Genomic DNA, 17330 nt, shown 5'->3' with positions numbered 1-17330 from the left:
TCTTAAGTCGCGGACACGTGATTATATGAGACTTTTGAGGTAAGTTTTATACCATCAAAATAAAGACGTATGCACATTTTCAGCTTATTATCTTTCATTCCGAGGTTGCATCCTTATTTTATCGGACTAACTATTAATTTGGATAGAAATGTATTGATGATCCGGTTATAATACACATTTTTTTTTTCTCGAAAAAAAAAAAAATTGGTATTTCATATATTTGGCTATATGTTCAATAATAAATTATTATTAGCAAATGTTCTTCTCGAATTTATTACCGTAATGTATGCTGAAGCTATAGTATTACATATTATCATGAAAATCTACGAGATATAGGAATTAGTATATTTTCAACTTGGGATTTGTGACATTCCACGTGTCAAACAGCGTTAAAAATTGCGGCAAACAGCGACAACCTGTCGGATGCCGGGTTAAAAATTTAAACTGATTTAAAAATATTACGAAAGCGCCTATATTCTTATACATTGTTAAATGCTTATATTCTAAATTTTGTTCTAATCTAGCTACGATGGTAGTCTGAGGTCGAAATCGTTCAACTAGTAATTTAACATTACATATTCTTGAAAAATTCATAATTTTCCCTTTCTTTGACTTTATTTTTTCCAAAAATCGCAAAATTTCTAATCAATACATACATATTGAATTATAGAAAAAATAGTCCCTAGAAATTTATTTCTTCTTTGTTGTTCATTATAAGGTCACTTCAGTCGCTCATGCAAACTATAAATCTTGCAATACTAAATTTGTAACATGGAACAATATATTTGTCATTATAATTAAACTATGAAATCTATGATGAAACTGCAAAACGCTGTCTATGTGCTATTTGTTTCGGCTGAGCGGTTTTTATGTCTTATAACGATTTTCTTACCATTCGAAGTAAAAATTTCAACCTCACAGAGCGATAATGACCCTTCAACGCCGACCAGCTGAAGAAACACGTGTTGTCCTGTTAGCACTCGGGCACACGTGAAGGTTTTCGATACTCCTTCGTCTGAAAAATTATAAAAAATATGTATTTAATAATTATTTTTATACGAGATTTTTATAAGATATATTTTATATATCCGGTAACGTCCTATATTACAAAGGGCGAGAAGAACAAAGCCTAGATGGCGTAGGATTTTTAGTTTCCAATAAATATGCACATAAAGTAAACCAATTCGTAGGAATATCTGAAAGAATTGCAATGATTAGGCTAAATGTAGACGAGAACATTTCTGAAAATTATTCAAGTATACGCTCCAACCGCAGCACATACCGATGAAGAGATAGACGATTTTTTTGAGAAAATGGCAGAAACTAGCACGAATTATCACAGCACGTATACGATGATAATAGGAGACTTCAACGCTAAGATCGGTCAACGACTTGAAAAAACCGAAAACTATATAGGACAATTCGGCTATGGAGTTAGAAATGAGAGAGGAGAAACCTTGGTTAACTTACAAGCCCACAAATACTATGCAATGAACACATTCTATAAGAAAAAACCTCAAAAAAAGTGGACGTGGCTATCCCCAGACGGAAAAACTCGGAACGAAATAGATTACATACTGTGTAACAAAACATATATCATACAGGACGTAATAGTAATAAATACGGCGTCAGTAAGTAGCGACCACCGAATGGTTAGAGCCAAATTAGAGATAAAACATAATAAAAATAGAAATACAGTTTGAAAAACTTAGGAATATAGACACAGATAAACTAAAATCTAATACAGAACAATATAAAAGCAAGTTAAAACCTGCGAAAGTACTAAATCTAGATAAACTTAGCTTAAATGCAATCAATGAAGTCATAACAAAAGAACTATTAAATGCAAGCTCAGAAGTGGCAACCGCTAACAGAAAATGAAAATTCAAAACAAGTATAGAATCACAAAATATGCTGAAACAAAGAAAAGATCTTCTGAGACAAAACAAAAGAGACACTGCAGAATTTAAAGAACTTAATAGAGTAATAAGAAAACAGATAAAAGAGGACATTAAAAAACATCAAGAAGACCGTATAGAACAAGTCATAGAGAAAAACCGAAGTCTCAAATGCACCAAACCGAAACTAGAAAAGAAAAACATAATAACCATTAAAAATGAACAAGGACAACTAGAAAAAAGTAAATCTGATATAGCAAACTCAATTGAAAAGTTCTACGCCGATCTGTATCGTTCCAGAGATGATCCCCCTAATTTCTCAAAGCAGAACTTGAAAAGGCAGATAACAAATGTCAACTCAGAAGTGATGCCCGAAATAAGCCAAGAAGAAATAGAAAGAGCAGTAAAAGAAACAAAAAGGAATAAAGCTCCTGGAATCGTAGCAGAAATGCTGAAGGAAGCGGAGAAGAAGCCATCACTCATCTAAAAATACTATTTAGTAAATGTCTATTCGAAGGCAACATACCCGAACAATGGAATACTGCTACAAGAGACACCATAGACCTAAAAAATTATGAACCAATTTCACTTCTTTCACAACTTTACAAAACCTTTACAAATATTATTACAAACAGATTAACAATTAAATTTGACGGATATCAACCAGTAGAACAAGCCGGATTTAGAAAAGGGTACAGCACCTACATCTCTATACTTTGAAAATCTTAATAGAAAAGACTAACGAATAGAATCTCACATTATGGCTGGCTTTTATAGATTATGAAACAGCTTTTCATAGGGTAGAACTGTGGGTAATAGAAGAAGCATTAGTCAACGACCGGATCGACTCCAGGTACAGAATATTAATACATAATATTTACGAACAAGCTGAAAGGATAGTGACGTTGGGTAATGGAATCGAAACAAGACCATTAAAAATGAACCGAGGTGTAAGACAAGGAGACACAATATCTCCAAAATTATTTACAGCTGCCCTAGAAGATATCTTTAAGTCAATAGACTGGGAAAATAGGGGAATCCCTATTAACGGAAGATATTTGAACCATCTTAGATACGCAGATGAATGTCAAGGTAAGTAAAGGAAATCAGACTACCGAAATAAGACCCTCATACGTACTTAAAAATAAAAATATACCTCAAAGACTACGAACCAAAGTGTTCATATTCCTGTATCCTACCTGTACTTACATATGGAGCTCAAACCTGGACATTTACCAAAATAAACATGAGAAAATGAGAAAACTCAGAGAGCTATGGAACGACAGATGCTGGGTATCTCAGTCAAAGACCATGAAACCAATGAAGACATTCGTAATACAACAAAAGTAAAAGATGCGGTCGAACAGGCAATTACACTGAAATGGAAATGGGCTGGACATAACGAACGTCGTAAGGATGGCCGATGGAATAACGAAATCGGGAATTGGCGGCCATATGAAGCCAAAAGACCACGAGGAAGACCGCAAATGAACTTATGAAACAATAGTGAAACCAACGGTGTTGTATGAATGTGAAACTCGGACAATGAATGAAGACAAAAACTAGAGATTTGAGAGAGGAAAATTTAAAAAAATATATATTTTGGTGGTATAACGAATGCTAACGGGGAATGGCGTAGAAGAACAAACCAGGAGTTAATGGAGATTTATAATAACACAATAACACCGGAAATCAGAGCACAGAAAGTTAGATCGTTGGAAAATATTTTACAACATATTGCATTTTCGATATGGTGATATAAAACACTTTAGATTTATTAACTACTAAAGTTTTTACAAACTCTATTATTATTTTCTTCAAAAGAACAATGAAAAGCTTACCAATTGTTCCGGGAAACCAAGCGCAAAGAGGATTCTTTTGTAAATCATTACTACTATTCCCCACTCTAATTTCCAGATCTTGTAGAGGTTGATGCCCGCAACAACCCCTGGTGGTAATTCTTATAACTTTAATAGGGTAGGGCTTGAGTAAATCTACTTGCCACCAAGGACTAGTTTCCCTTTGAGTTTCTGAGCATCTTTTGCCGTCGTGTTCAGTACTTTTATCCCCGTCGTTGGCATTCAATGCTGATCCTCCTTTGACTGTGGTTGACTGGTTGGAGGGACGCCGATAGGCCACATTGATTCCTACAAGTAACAGAAATTATATATGATCGACAAATAACAGTATAGGATGTAATAATAATACTAATATTAAATATTTCTTAGGAAATTATTAGCAGAAGATTAAATATTGGGTAACATGGCGCAAAACAAACAATGTGAGATGAATATGTTCTACAAAAGAGACATAAATAATAAATATAAGGTAGCCCTGACGGGATTTGTAAAATAAATTTCATCCATCCTCACAAATTACAGACACTTTATTTTATTAGCATGTGGCAATTTAATACAAAAAAGATATTACAATTTAGCATCTAAATCATTTAAGTATTTAATCAAAGCTAGTGTCGCGTAGACTAAGTCCAGTAGTTTTTTATCATATTGCCTCAAAGGGCATTGGGCAATTATATGCTGGAATTGTGAATACTGAATCTATTGATCTTCTTTTAGATCTATTCAATACCATATATAGATCAGGTATAATACCTAAAGAATGGCTCCAATCAACATTCATACTGCTACCCAAAAAAGCCAATGCAAAGGAGTGCAATGAACATCGCACCATAGCCTCAATGAGTCATGTCTTGAAATTGTTTTTAAAAGTAATTCACAATAGAATACATAAGAAATTAGATGTAGGCATAAGTAATACACAAATGGGATTTAGGAAAGGACTGGGAACACGAGATGCACTGTTTGCAGTAAGTGTTCTTTCGCAGAGATGCTTAGATATAAATCAGGAAGTATATGCCTGTTTCATTGATTTTGAGAAGGCATTTGACAGAGTGCAGCATAATCGGCTTAAAGAAATTTTATTAAATAAAAACATAGACAGTAGAGACATTAGAATCATATGTAACCTCTATTGGAACCAAACAGCAAAAGTGAAAGTTGAAAATGAACTGACCAAGGATATCCAGATTCGCCGTGGGGTCCGCCAAGGGTGTATTTTATCACCCTTGTTATTCAATTTATACAGTGAAGCCATCTCAGAATTAGCGCTTGCCGAGGTCAGTGAGGGCCTTATAATAAAAGGTGAACCACTTAATAACAGAAGACGACACCGTCCTTCTGGCAGGAACACTAAAAGAACTGCAACACCTTGCTGAACAACTAAATATATATTGCAACGATTATGGACTAAAAATAAATTTGAAGAAAACCAAGTTCATGGTATTTACAAAAGCACAAAACACCAAAGTTAAGCTAGTACTAGATAATATAGAAATTAAAAAAATATCTTCGTACAAATACCTTGGAGCATGGATCGCAGAAGATACTGATCAGACAAAAGAAATAAGGTGCCGCATTGAAATTGCACGGTCAACTTTTAATAGAATGAGAAAACTTTTTTGTAATCGTGATATCAATATCATCATCATCATCACTGGCTCGACAACCCTTTTTGGGTCTTGGCCTGTTCTAGGATTCTTCTCCATTCCGATCTGTTTCGTGCTTTTTTTCTCCAGTTTTTTATTTTTATAAAATATCTAATATTTTTCAGTATTGACTTATACTCATCTCAATGAACTTGTAACTGATTCTACAGGTAATTTTCACAGTTGTCTTTGCTGCCCTTTTTATGTATTGTTAAAATGTAAGATTGTGTCCACTGTATCAGTATGTTAGCTCTGTTAATACAGTTCTGCAATAATAAAGTCAGTATGTTGACTAGCGCCTTACTTTAATATTTTATTAGCTCTTAGGACATTTTGCTAGGGCCAGAGAATGCCACTGTCCTTACTTTAGTGTCTGTATTATCATTAGAATCTATAAATATGTCTCTGGCTTAAGTTAGTAAATATTTTAATATTGTTCTAAAGCTATTTTCTTGTGGCATCTTGACAATTTAGACCTATATTATACATTTTAAAGTAGACGACTTTAAAATGGTATTGCCAATATTGCTGAGTTGCGTTTCTGGGACGACTTTTGTGATTATCAGTCTTTGGCATCAAAACGTTATATATGTAGATGATAACTCTCTGATTACTCTTTGGTTTTCGTCAATAGTTCTGTATTTTCATTCTTGGTGATGGCTGTTAAAATTATCTGAATATATGTAATATTGGAAAGTTTATAAACATTTGTGACCTCTGTTGTCTCTATTTTGGTGACGACCGAATGTATTAATTACTATTTAAATGGGAATAAGCCACAATTAAAGGTTAAAATACGTTTATTGACGTTTCAATTTCCACTTCGGAAATCGTTCTCAAAATACAAACATTAGTAAATTGGTAAATACTAATGTTTGTATTTTGAGAACGATTTCCGAAGTGGAAATTGAAACGTCAATAAACGTATTTTAACCTTTAATTGTGGCTTATTCCCATTTAAATAGTAATTAATTTAAAATGCCACAAGAAAATAGCTTCAGAACAATATTAAGAGACCGAATGTATATTGTGTTGTATGTTTGAGGAAATAAAGTGGGCGTTCTCTATGAAGTTTTTTATGTGTAGATGGTGATGCCATTAACATAGTGTTAGCTTGATCCCATTAGATCATAGCCTGGAATTCTGCCACTGGTTGCGAGTTATTGTTCGTTCGCACAAAGATACAGTAAAACATGTTATAATCATAAATCACATTAACACAGAAACTTTTAACTTATAGTTCAAGTTCAAGTACATAAAAATACAGTTGACGATGGACCACATTGAAAGAAAAACTTGGAGATACTGGAGAAAATAATCAAGAGCTATATCAACTTGTCACAAAGTTAGCTACAGAAAAATGAAAACATGAAACAAATGAAAAAAATAATTATATTAAATTAACTTTATGATTGAATGATTATTTTACTAGTGTGTACTAATCCAACCATCACTGTGACAAATTAGCTTCCGTTGAACGCTCTAATCGTTTTAATTACAATAAGTTGTAAATAATTTAATTAATTGTATATCGTTTCATGTGACCGATTTTGTCATATGCCATTATTTATCAAATGATCAAATTCTTGTTTTCTCCATCTTTTATTAATACATATTAAAAACTGTTGTTCTGCTTACGTTAAAATGGTTCGCTCTGGCAGATAGTGACCAACCATCTTCTAATTTCATTACAATTCTTGCTTTTTTATATAATTAAATATCTTTTAAAACAGTGCTTAAATTTTAAAACGTACCTAATATTTAACAATCAAGTACCTATTTCCTTCTTGAATGAATGAATAAAAACAATTTGATTGTATTTAAAATATATACTACTCTTAAAATATACATATTACTCGATATTGATATTTATTAAGTACATTTAGTATAATACAAGATCCTTGATTGATTATATAAACTTACCACAAAATGGTGGCTCTCCAGTCCACCGACCGGAAGCGGCGCAGGTGGTTTTAGTTTCACCGAAGGTTTCGTATCCTTCGTCGCATTGATACGTTGCTACGGTACCTGTCCCTAATTTTGGGGAACTTAACGTTACCCTTGAGTTTAAAGGAACTGGAGGGTGACCACATTTTATATCTGAAAATAAAGTGAAAGTTGTAGTACAATTAAAATACTAAAGGATGTATTTCTATATCAAATTAAATATTTTGTTCTTTTTAATATAAGTATATATGACAAAAGTATAGAGAAAGTGTCGATGAAGTTAGCTACAAATGATGCGTCAAATTTGTGTTTGCGGTATTGCCATGTCTTTTATTATGTATATGTTTTATGCCTCAAATATGCTTTGAAAGAGTAAATTTTTATATTATTTTATGAATTCGGGTATTTTTTAAAATTTTTCAAATTTATATAAAACACGAACGAATGAATATTTGTTTCTTTTGATATTAGTTGCAGTTAGTTATTAGAAAAAATTATGGTAATTACTTACATTAGTGAGGATAGTCGGATTAGTCTGAAATTTGGACAGTGGATTATGTTTTATTTTTTATTCACTTTTCAATCTATACATTTTTTTACGCTGAACTATAGTTTTTCTGTATTTCGCATTTAAAAAACTGATATTTTGACATAAATTTCAACGTGCCGCCGCCATTACAGCTGCTGTCAATGATGTGCGTGTGCGTAGTACATACTTCTTGACCCAATGTTGCCACACTTTTTAAATATATTGTTTATTGTGAAAATATTAATTCTCAAGTACAATCATAAAGGAATAATGATAATTGAGTATCATTTCCGTTTTCTGTTTCTAAGAGATTTATATAACTGTATTTCATTTGTTATTCACTACATATAGATTATAGTTTATTTCGTTTTATGTTGTATTTAGTTGGATGCATTAGTTATTAACTTCTTTATTAATTTACATAGTTAGATGTGATTATATTAGTTAAGATTAGGTTTTAATTTGTTTTTTTTTATTGGTACCCCATTTTTCTCATTTAAACTACGCCGTAGCGTGTTTAAATTCAACTTTCAAAAACGCGCGTGTTTTAAAGTTACCCTGGCAACATCAACAGGTTGCCATGGTTAATGTCAAACAAATAATATAGAAATAAAATATTACTAACAAATATTTCAAAAGCTTTATTCAAATGTTTGGAAATCTTAATCATCCCTCTTTTAAATGAATGTGAAAAGTGCAGTTGGTATTGTTTGAAATATTTATACTACCGTTTTTTTCAATCAGAGGAAATGCTGTTCAAATTAATACTACCGACATTCTCGGAAGCCAGTAAGGTTGTTCTTCCATTAATAGCACTCTCAATAATGTTTGAAACATTCTTCTTTTAAGCAATATACAACCAGAAATAACAATTATTCCGATATGACAGATTGTAAATTAATTTCTGTTTTTCTCATTTCCATAATAACGAAAGGTATACTGATGTACATCACAAATTCATCCATGTTACATTATTAGCTCCTATTTCAATTTTTTGTAGTAATAATACATGATTTCAAAGTGTACCAATAAAAAAATAGGGTAAACTATTCGTGGATAACTGGTCTTTAAAACACTTCCTATATTTCGCGCGTCTTTTGAAGACCGTAATATCCATTTATACTTAATATACTATATTGTTAACGAATTTTACAAAAATACTAATGAGTCCATTTTCCGTTTTCCCATGCCGTTGCCATCAAACTGGTGATTATTTCGTTTTATGTTGTATTTTGTTGGATGCATTAGTTATTAACTCCTTTTTTAATTTAATGTTTTAGACGTGATTGGATTAGTTTAGATTAGGTTTTATTTTGTTATTTAATAATTAATAATTATTTTTTACAAAAACACTAATTCTGCAACTTGACAACAGTGTTTAAAACTTAATTTCAATATATTTATTCCGCAAAAAACAATATTAAGTAATATGTGTTACACTTTTATTAAAACTTAAAAATTTAATATATTTACTCCGCAAAAAACTATGTATATGTGGCAACATTGAACCTGCGCAGAATATTGTATATTGTGCGCAAACGCGCTTGACTTGTTTTTCCAAATAAATGAATTTTGGCCATTTTACAATATTTTATATTTTTGGATAATTTAACGGAGAAAATGATTGGTATTTACAATTGATTTATAAGTTTTATGTAACTACTAAGGCTATTTCGTATTTTGATAACATTTTTCTCTTGTTAATTTTTGATTTCTTATACTTTTTATGAATTTTTTTCAATTTTTGTTACAATTTTTCACTTTTTGTATGTTTCCGTAGACGTAAACATGAAAATTTTGCCTTTTTTCTATTTTTCAAGCTAAGTCCAACAAAAATTCGCATTTTTAGGGACCCTCACTAATGTAAACAAATACCAAAATTATAATTGGCCTGTGGTAGATTAGCAAATAAACTTGGCAATACTGTCAAAACTTTAAAAACACTAGTTGCCAGATTGCAACAGATGTTCAGCAGATTTCAATTTTATGACTATTTTCTTATAATTTTGGGATGAAATGATACCTGAATAAAAAATTTAAGTTAATTTAAATTATAATAAATTAAATTTAAATTAATATATTTATATATATATATATATATATATATATATATATATATATATATATATATATATAATATATGTACATCTGTACCTCGGAAGGATACAGCACTATATCCATTTTCATAACTTTACAAAAAAAAGTGTTATTGCTGCAGCTACTTATTGAGATATTAAAACAATATTTTAATAGAACATTCTATCTATTGTTATCTACATAATGCATTTGTTAGAATTAAACAACAATTTTTTTTCTGTGTTTTTTAACCGTTTTAATGGCCATGGTGTTGTATCCCTCTAATAAAGTTATTCTAGTGTAATACTTAGTTTGGGGTATTCAATAACAACTACAATAATATTTGACTTACAAAATTTATTTAACCATACAATTCATCTTTACAAATATTTATAAATAATACATCTATGTATTTAACCAAAATGGTATTTTACGTACAAACGACTGCCATCGCCAAGTAAGTCTCCTTCTGGATAGTCACTATTAGAATTACTAGTAGGTATGCTTTTAAGTTTTTATAAAAATCATGGCAAAATTGAGGAACAGTCGGAACAGATGGCAGTAATGTCATTAAATCATTATACTTTTGTTGTGATATAGGTATTGATACCATATATATGTGATATATATGATACCAGTTGCAAACCTTTTGGCAATGTAAGGTCTCGCTTTGGAAACCTAACAATTTCAATCTCCTGATTTTCATCATGAAAATTACTTTTCAATAACAGAATTCCCATGCTGTTTTCTTTTACTTGCAGTTAAACACAGTTTGACAGAAGAACTTGTTGTTTGTTAATCTCTCCTGTTCTATTAATCAAAGGCGCATTTTCAGGTGTTTTGATATCATAAAAAGACCTAAAATTTTTAAAACCTTCTAGTTCCATATTATGTACGGTATTTTTATTATAAATAGAAATATTATAAAATAGAAATTATGTTTTTTCTCTTTCGCTCTATCAGCGCTTGGACTGTGTCCGCCTCCATGTGGGTGTGATCCTTTAGAAAGATTTAAAAGATCCACCTATTTAATGAATCCACTGTAAATGAGTCAATTTACAGCAGGTAATTGGTTATTCACTTGACCAATTACTTCCTGATATCGTATATAATGCTTTCTATATGTTTTGTTATCAATTAATTTAATTCAAGAATGTGATTCATTGAAAGTATTTGGTTCAAATAATATTTTGAAGGTTGGACGTTTCAAATTACTGCTTTTTGTGATTAGTTGATAACGAATCTGTCTGTAAAATGTATAAACTAGGTAAAAAAAGGAAAATTGAAACAGTTGTTATATGATTTGTATATTAATTAAAATATTTGTATTGTTTGGTTATATTTTCTAATATAATGTGAGTTTCGTTAATAGGAATTTCCATTCTGTTGTATATAATTTTATTTTTATTAATTCCGTTACAGATATTTACCAAAGATTTACTTTGGTAGTTATACATAGAAGTTTGTAGTTTGTTTTTCTTAGATATTTCAAATCCTTATAGCTGTGTTTTGTTATTAGAAAAGTTGTTTATGTTAGTAAAGTATAACCATATCAAACAGTAATAACATTGGATTGTGAGTATTTGTGTGTACTTTGCTAGTATAGTTATATGGCAACTCTATTTTGTTGGATTATTTTTATATATGTTTATTTATACGAAAAAATTCGACCTTTTTTATTTTTAGTTTTATGGAAAAAAGTTATTTTTTATTTTTTATAAATTTTTTCAGTGATATAGGTACGCGAAACTGTAAAAGAATTTAAATACCTAGGAGTAACGATGACCAACGATAACAAAGTACAACGAGAAGTTGAAATAGGAGTAATGGCGGAAACAGATTTTTGTTTACAATTTGACATCTAATGAGGTCAAAACTTTTTTCACGGAGTACCAAAATTAAAATATATGAGACCATAATACGACCAACAATTACGTACTGAAGTAAAATATGGAGACGCAAAATCCTTCGAGTTATATATTGACCTTGCAGATATAGCATGACAAACGAATGGAGGCGCAGATCTGAGGAAAATGGGGATAAGATAGTGGGAAAGGTTGGATAGGACCTACAGGAATTAAGTTGTAATAGTATACGCGACAACGATTAATGAAGAGTTGCTACGCCATTGATGATGATAACACTAATGATGATCTGAATTATGCCGAGTTATATACGAGGTCTGGCTATTAAATAACGAGACTGCGTATGAAAAGTTCGTTTTTTCCATTCGTCAAAGCAATGCTGAAAGTCTTCTTTTGTTCGTTTTTCGCTTCACCTCTTCTATCGACTCGAACCGGATTACTTTTAAGGCAGACTTTATCTTCGGAAACAGCAAAAAGTTACAGGGTGCTAAATCCGGCGAGTATGGTGGGTGTTCGAGCACTGGAATGCCTCTAGCGGCTAAATAATGCTTCACAGACAGCGCGTTATGGGCAGGTGCATTGTCCTGGTGCAAGATCTACGGCTTGTTTTTCCACAACTCCGGCCGTTTCTTACGAACTCGCTTTTACAGCGTTGCCGAAACTTTCAAATAGTAAGTTTGGTTTACAGTTTGGAACCCATTCAGTAATCACGATGCCGTTCATGTCGAAAAAAACGATAAGCATGGCTTTAAAATTTTGATTTCCACATCCTTGCTTTTTTCATAGAGAGAGCTATATAATATACCTGTTTTATTATTATTATTATTATTATTATATATATATATATATATATATATATATATATATATATATATATATATATATGTATATGTATATATATACAATAAAAATAATAATTAATCAAATTTGTGATTCCCACGTTTAACCCATTTCATCTCCGTGACTAAAAAATATAAAAGTAAAAGTATAAAGAGAGGAACTAGTCATCTAAATTATATATTTTAGGAATGTTTCCTTCCTCGTGGATGTAATAAACTTCCGTCTAAGACAGCATTCAATTACTGGCTCGTGTCATTGATAGTCAAACCAAATAGTTATCTCGATATAATTACACACGATTGCATCTTGGCACTCTCACTAGTTTTCTAATTACTTAGTCTCTACCACTGCAATTTCTCTACCTATTATTATGGTAAGTATTTACCGCAGGACTGGACTGACACAAACTACGTTGACATTACGCGAACCAGATTTTTAAATTATTGGAATTTAGTTTTAAATTGAATGGAGAAATTTCGATTTGTAGACGATACAGTAATAATGGCGGATAACAAGAAAATACAGATAGATTGTTTAATCTTCTAGAAGAGGGACAAATAAAAAACATTCATTTGCAAAATTTGTTTGTGTGGAAAAAGGCAAGTTGCTGCACTGACATCTGCTGAAAGTGGATCTTTCATTACAATCGTTGCCTGTATGAATGGAACTGGAATCTTCATTCCCCTTTTAGTAATTTTTTTACGAAAGAATTTGAGTGATCAACTTAAAATGGGCGCTCCATCGGGAACCAGATTTGCGGCTCATCGCTCAGAATGGATACAAGCAAATCTGTTTACAATATGGTTCCAACACTTTATAGCATTTATAAAACCTTCGAAACAGAATCCCGTCCTTCTCATCTTAGACGGACATTTCAGGAACACTTAAAATATTGATTTAATCGATTTGGCCAGAAAAAACTATGTTTCAATTATATCACTCCCACGCCACGTATCACACAAAATAAAACCACCTATCAGAAGGCTGAGCTAGCTATCAACGGCTTCAGAGTTACTGGAATTTTTTCTATTAACAGAAGCATATTCACTGAATTTGAGTACATTGTGGAGGCACGTGAATCAACAGCTTGTTCCAAATTCTACCATTTCTCAGAAACTAGATGAGCAGAGAGAGTTAACTTCCAGTGAAACTGAATTGAATGGTGTTAAAGTTGACCTGGCTGTACCATCAACATCAAGACAATCTGATTTAGTTGTTCCACCAAAGTCATTTTTTCATACAAGTCCATTTCGTATCAACCCTATACCTAAAATTAATAAAAGAGCTTCTACTAGAGGAAGTAAAGCAACCAGTTCAGCACTTATAACTTATTTTCCTCGCAAATCGCAATTAGAAGAGGCTGTAACAATTAGAAAGTAACTAAAGTCAGTAAAGAACTGACACTTGGTAGACGTAGTGGTTCACAATATCTCCTGTTACAAAGAAAAGAGGAAGCTAAGGAAAATCTCAAGTTTAAGGAAGAATCTAGCTCCGGTGAAGGTGAAAAGCCGAACGACACCATATCCTCAGGTTCTTCTGAGCTAGAAGTAGAAGTCAAGAAGACTTGATGCGGAGTATTTGTTGTGCTGTGTTAGATTTTCAGATGACTGTAAAGGAGAGCGTTGGGTTAAATGCCTTATGTGTTCCCTCTGGGCTCACGTTGAGTGGGTAGGGGGAGAAGAAGACTATATCGTACTTGACTGTCAAATATTATATTTTAAATGTAAAATTACAATTTTGTTCATTTAAATTTTTATTGTTTTTGGAAACATTTCTCAAACTCACAAAAATGCAATGTTCGGGAAAAGAAATTTTCTCTCCTACAAAACCTAATAAAAAAATGTAAATAAAATAGACATCTATGTAGATTGTAGAACATAGTAAGACATAATATTACAAAATGTCATTAATTTTTTTTTCAAATGTGAATTTTTTAAAATACAAAAACAAAGTGGGTTTAGGCAACTTTCTCTAAGTAACCAATACAACTCATTAAACAATGATATTAATATTATATTCTTCTTCTTCTTCTGGTTCCTATCCGTTTCGGATGTTGGAAATCACATTGGCAATCATGACCTTGCTCGCTGCGGCTCGAAACAGCTCCGCTGAGGTTTTCTTAAACCATGTTCTTAAATTCCGCAGCCATGATATTCTCCTTCTACCGGGTCCTCGCTTACCTTTGACTTTACCTTGCAATATAGACTGCAGCAGGGAGTAACGATGCTGATTTCTCATAACGTGTCCCAGATATTGCAATTTTATGCGTTTGATCGTAAGCACAATATCTGGTTCCTTCTTCATTTTTTCTAGAACTTCCTTGTTCGTGATCCTTGCTGTCCATGATATTCTCAGCATTCTTCTATAAAGCCACATCTCAAATGCTTCAAGTTTTTTAATAGTGGTGTCTGTAAGCGTCCATGCCTCCGCCCCGTACAACAACACAGAGAAAACATAGCATCTCAAATGTCTGACTTTTGTATCTAGGGATATGTTGTGACTTTTGAAGATGGCGCTCATTTTGTTAAAGACCGTTCTTGCCTTTCCTATGCGGCACTTTATTTCCTGTACATTGCTCCACTGTTCGTTTATAATAGTTCCCAGGTAGCAATACTGTTTTACGCGCTCTATCTGCGTCCCATTAATGTATAGATGAGCCCCATTTATATTCTTCTTGCTGATAATCATTTGTTTCGTTTTGTGGGTATTAATGTTTAGTCCGTACTGTTGACTGTACTCGCTTATTATGTCCATTAGCCTCTGAAGTCCCTCTAAACTATCTGCTATCACCATGGTGTCGTCGGCGTATCTAACATTGTTTACTCTTTCACCATTTAGAAGGATGCCTTCGTCTATTCCGTAAAGAGCCTCGTTAAAAATTTTCTCTGAGTACATATTAAATATCAACGGCGATAGGATACATCCCTGTCTAACTCCACGTAGTATTTTTATGTGATCTGTTTCTTCTCCGTTAATTTTCATGTATGCGGTCTGATTCCAGTATAGTTCTGAAATTATTCTGAGGTCTTTGTCATCCAGGTCTGCTTCTTTTAAAATGTTTATCATCTTTTGATGTTGAACTCTGTCAAATGCCTTTTCATAGTCGATCAAGCACACGTATACGTCGCAGTTAACGTCCCTGCATATTTGAATCAGTACCTGTACTCCGAAAAGTGCCTCTCTGGTACCCACTGCGTTAATGAAGCCGAACTGTCTGTCCGATATTTGTTCCTCGCACTTCTTATAAATTCTTCCATGGATGACTCTAAGAAACAGTTTCAACATGTGGCCCATTAGGCTGATTGTTCGATTTTCTTCGCACTTTTTAGCCCCCTGTTTTTTAGGTATCGCTATGAATTCTGATTCTAGCCATTTATCAGGGATGATTCCTGTATTGTATATTTTATTGAAGACAGCCGGGATCCAATTTATTCCTTCTTCCTCCAAGAGTTTTAAAAATTCAGCTTCGATATTATCAGGCCCTACAGCTTTCCTGCTTTTCATCCGTTTTATTGTTTCTTCTACCTCGGATTTAAGTATGCCCGGGCCCGTCATCCTCTCTGAAAATGGATGCCTATAATCCGTTCTCTGATCTTGAAAAAGTGTCTCCAAATATATTCTCCATTTGCCTTTCATCTCTTGGGTGTCAATGATTAATTTTCCATTGGTGTCTATGAGTTTCATTTGTGTTCGCTTTTTAAAAGTACCCGTTATTTCTTTTACCTTTTTGTGTACATTAAAATGGTCATGCTTGGCTTGTAGTCTTTACAAGCTTACTTTCTATAAATTGAAGTCCAGTATAATCCTTTATTATTTCCAAATGCACTTTTGTACGACAACGGGCTTAATTCGATTCTGGTAAATATAAAATTCTCAAGACATACATTAGTAGTCTTTAGAACGCACTCAGACGTCATTATTTATTTTTCAGTTGATAAAGCCGTTATACCTTTGTGTTTTTACAAGAACTGGGACAAGAATACCTGACATTAATATTCTAGAAAGTAGATCTACTGATGACTATAGCCGATTAGGGGTAATTATGGACGTTGTTGCTTTATTATATGTTTACTTACATATGTACATGACAGACATTTTTAAACATATCGCAAAGTTAACGTTGGAATATGTCCTCACAAATCTTTCGAGGAAAAGTTTTGAAATCAAATGTTTATTAATAAAGTTTCTACATTCAGAAGACATACTTGTCAAAATATAATTTAAAAGTTTATTTCGGACATATTCTATATAACTGGAGTATTTCCAGAAGTACTAAAATACTCAAAAGTACTATTCCTATTTTAAATCAAATAATTATTTAGCAACTCCGAATATGGATTCAGAAGTGCCCGTTCTACTACGAACGCGGTATTTATTGTAAGCGAGATGATTGAGGGGCTTGAACGCGGCAATCGCATAGCAATTTCTCTTTGCGACTTGTCGAAGGCTTTTGACTTCGTTTTACACGATATTTTACTCCACAAATTAAATTACTATGGAATCAGAAGTATCCCTTTTAAGCTTATAACTTCTTATCACCACGTGTGGTGGCAGACACCAGGCGGTAGCGTCTTGTCTTGTCTCCGATTTTCTATCCCTAAAAAATGGAGTCCCAGACGGTTCAGAAAAGAACGGTTCAGAAAAGACGGTTCAGTAAAGAAAAAGCTATT

At 32.5% G+C, this 17330-nt stretch overlaps 1 protein-coding gene across 1 annotated transcript in view; it reads right to left on the bottom strand.

Annotated features, from left to right (window-relative positions):
- Positions 1-17330, bottom strand: part of fw (CUB and Sushi multiple domains furrowed) — a 118603-nt gene that overhangs the window by 32570 nt on the left and 68703 nt on the right. The window contains exons 2-4 of the mRNA XM_072542405.1: positions 7327-7503; positions 3740-4045; positions 893-1015 (exon numbers count right to left, since the gene is read on the bottom strand). Of these exons, the coding sequence (XP_072398506.1) occupies positions 893-1015; positions 3740-4045; positions 7327-7503 (606 nt within the window). The remainder of the gene's footprint in view (positions 1-892; positions 1016-3739; positions 4046-7326; positions 7504-17330) is intronic.

The sequence above is a fragment of the Diabrotica undecimpunctata genome, chromosome 8 (genome assembly GCF_040954645.1).
Source record: "Diabrotica undecimpunctata isolate CICGRU chromosome 8, icDiaUnde3, whole genome shotgun sequence".
Lineage (NCBI taxonomy): Eukaryota > Metazoa > Arthropoda > Insecta > Coleoptera > Chrysomelidae > Diabrotica > Diabrotica undecimpunctata.
This window is presented reverse-complemented; position numbering and strand designations above follow the sequence as displayed.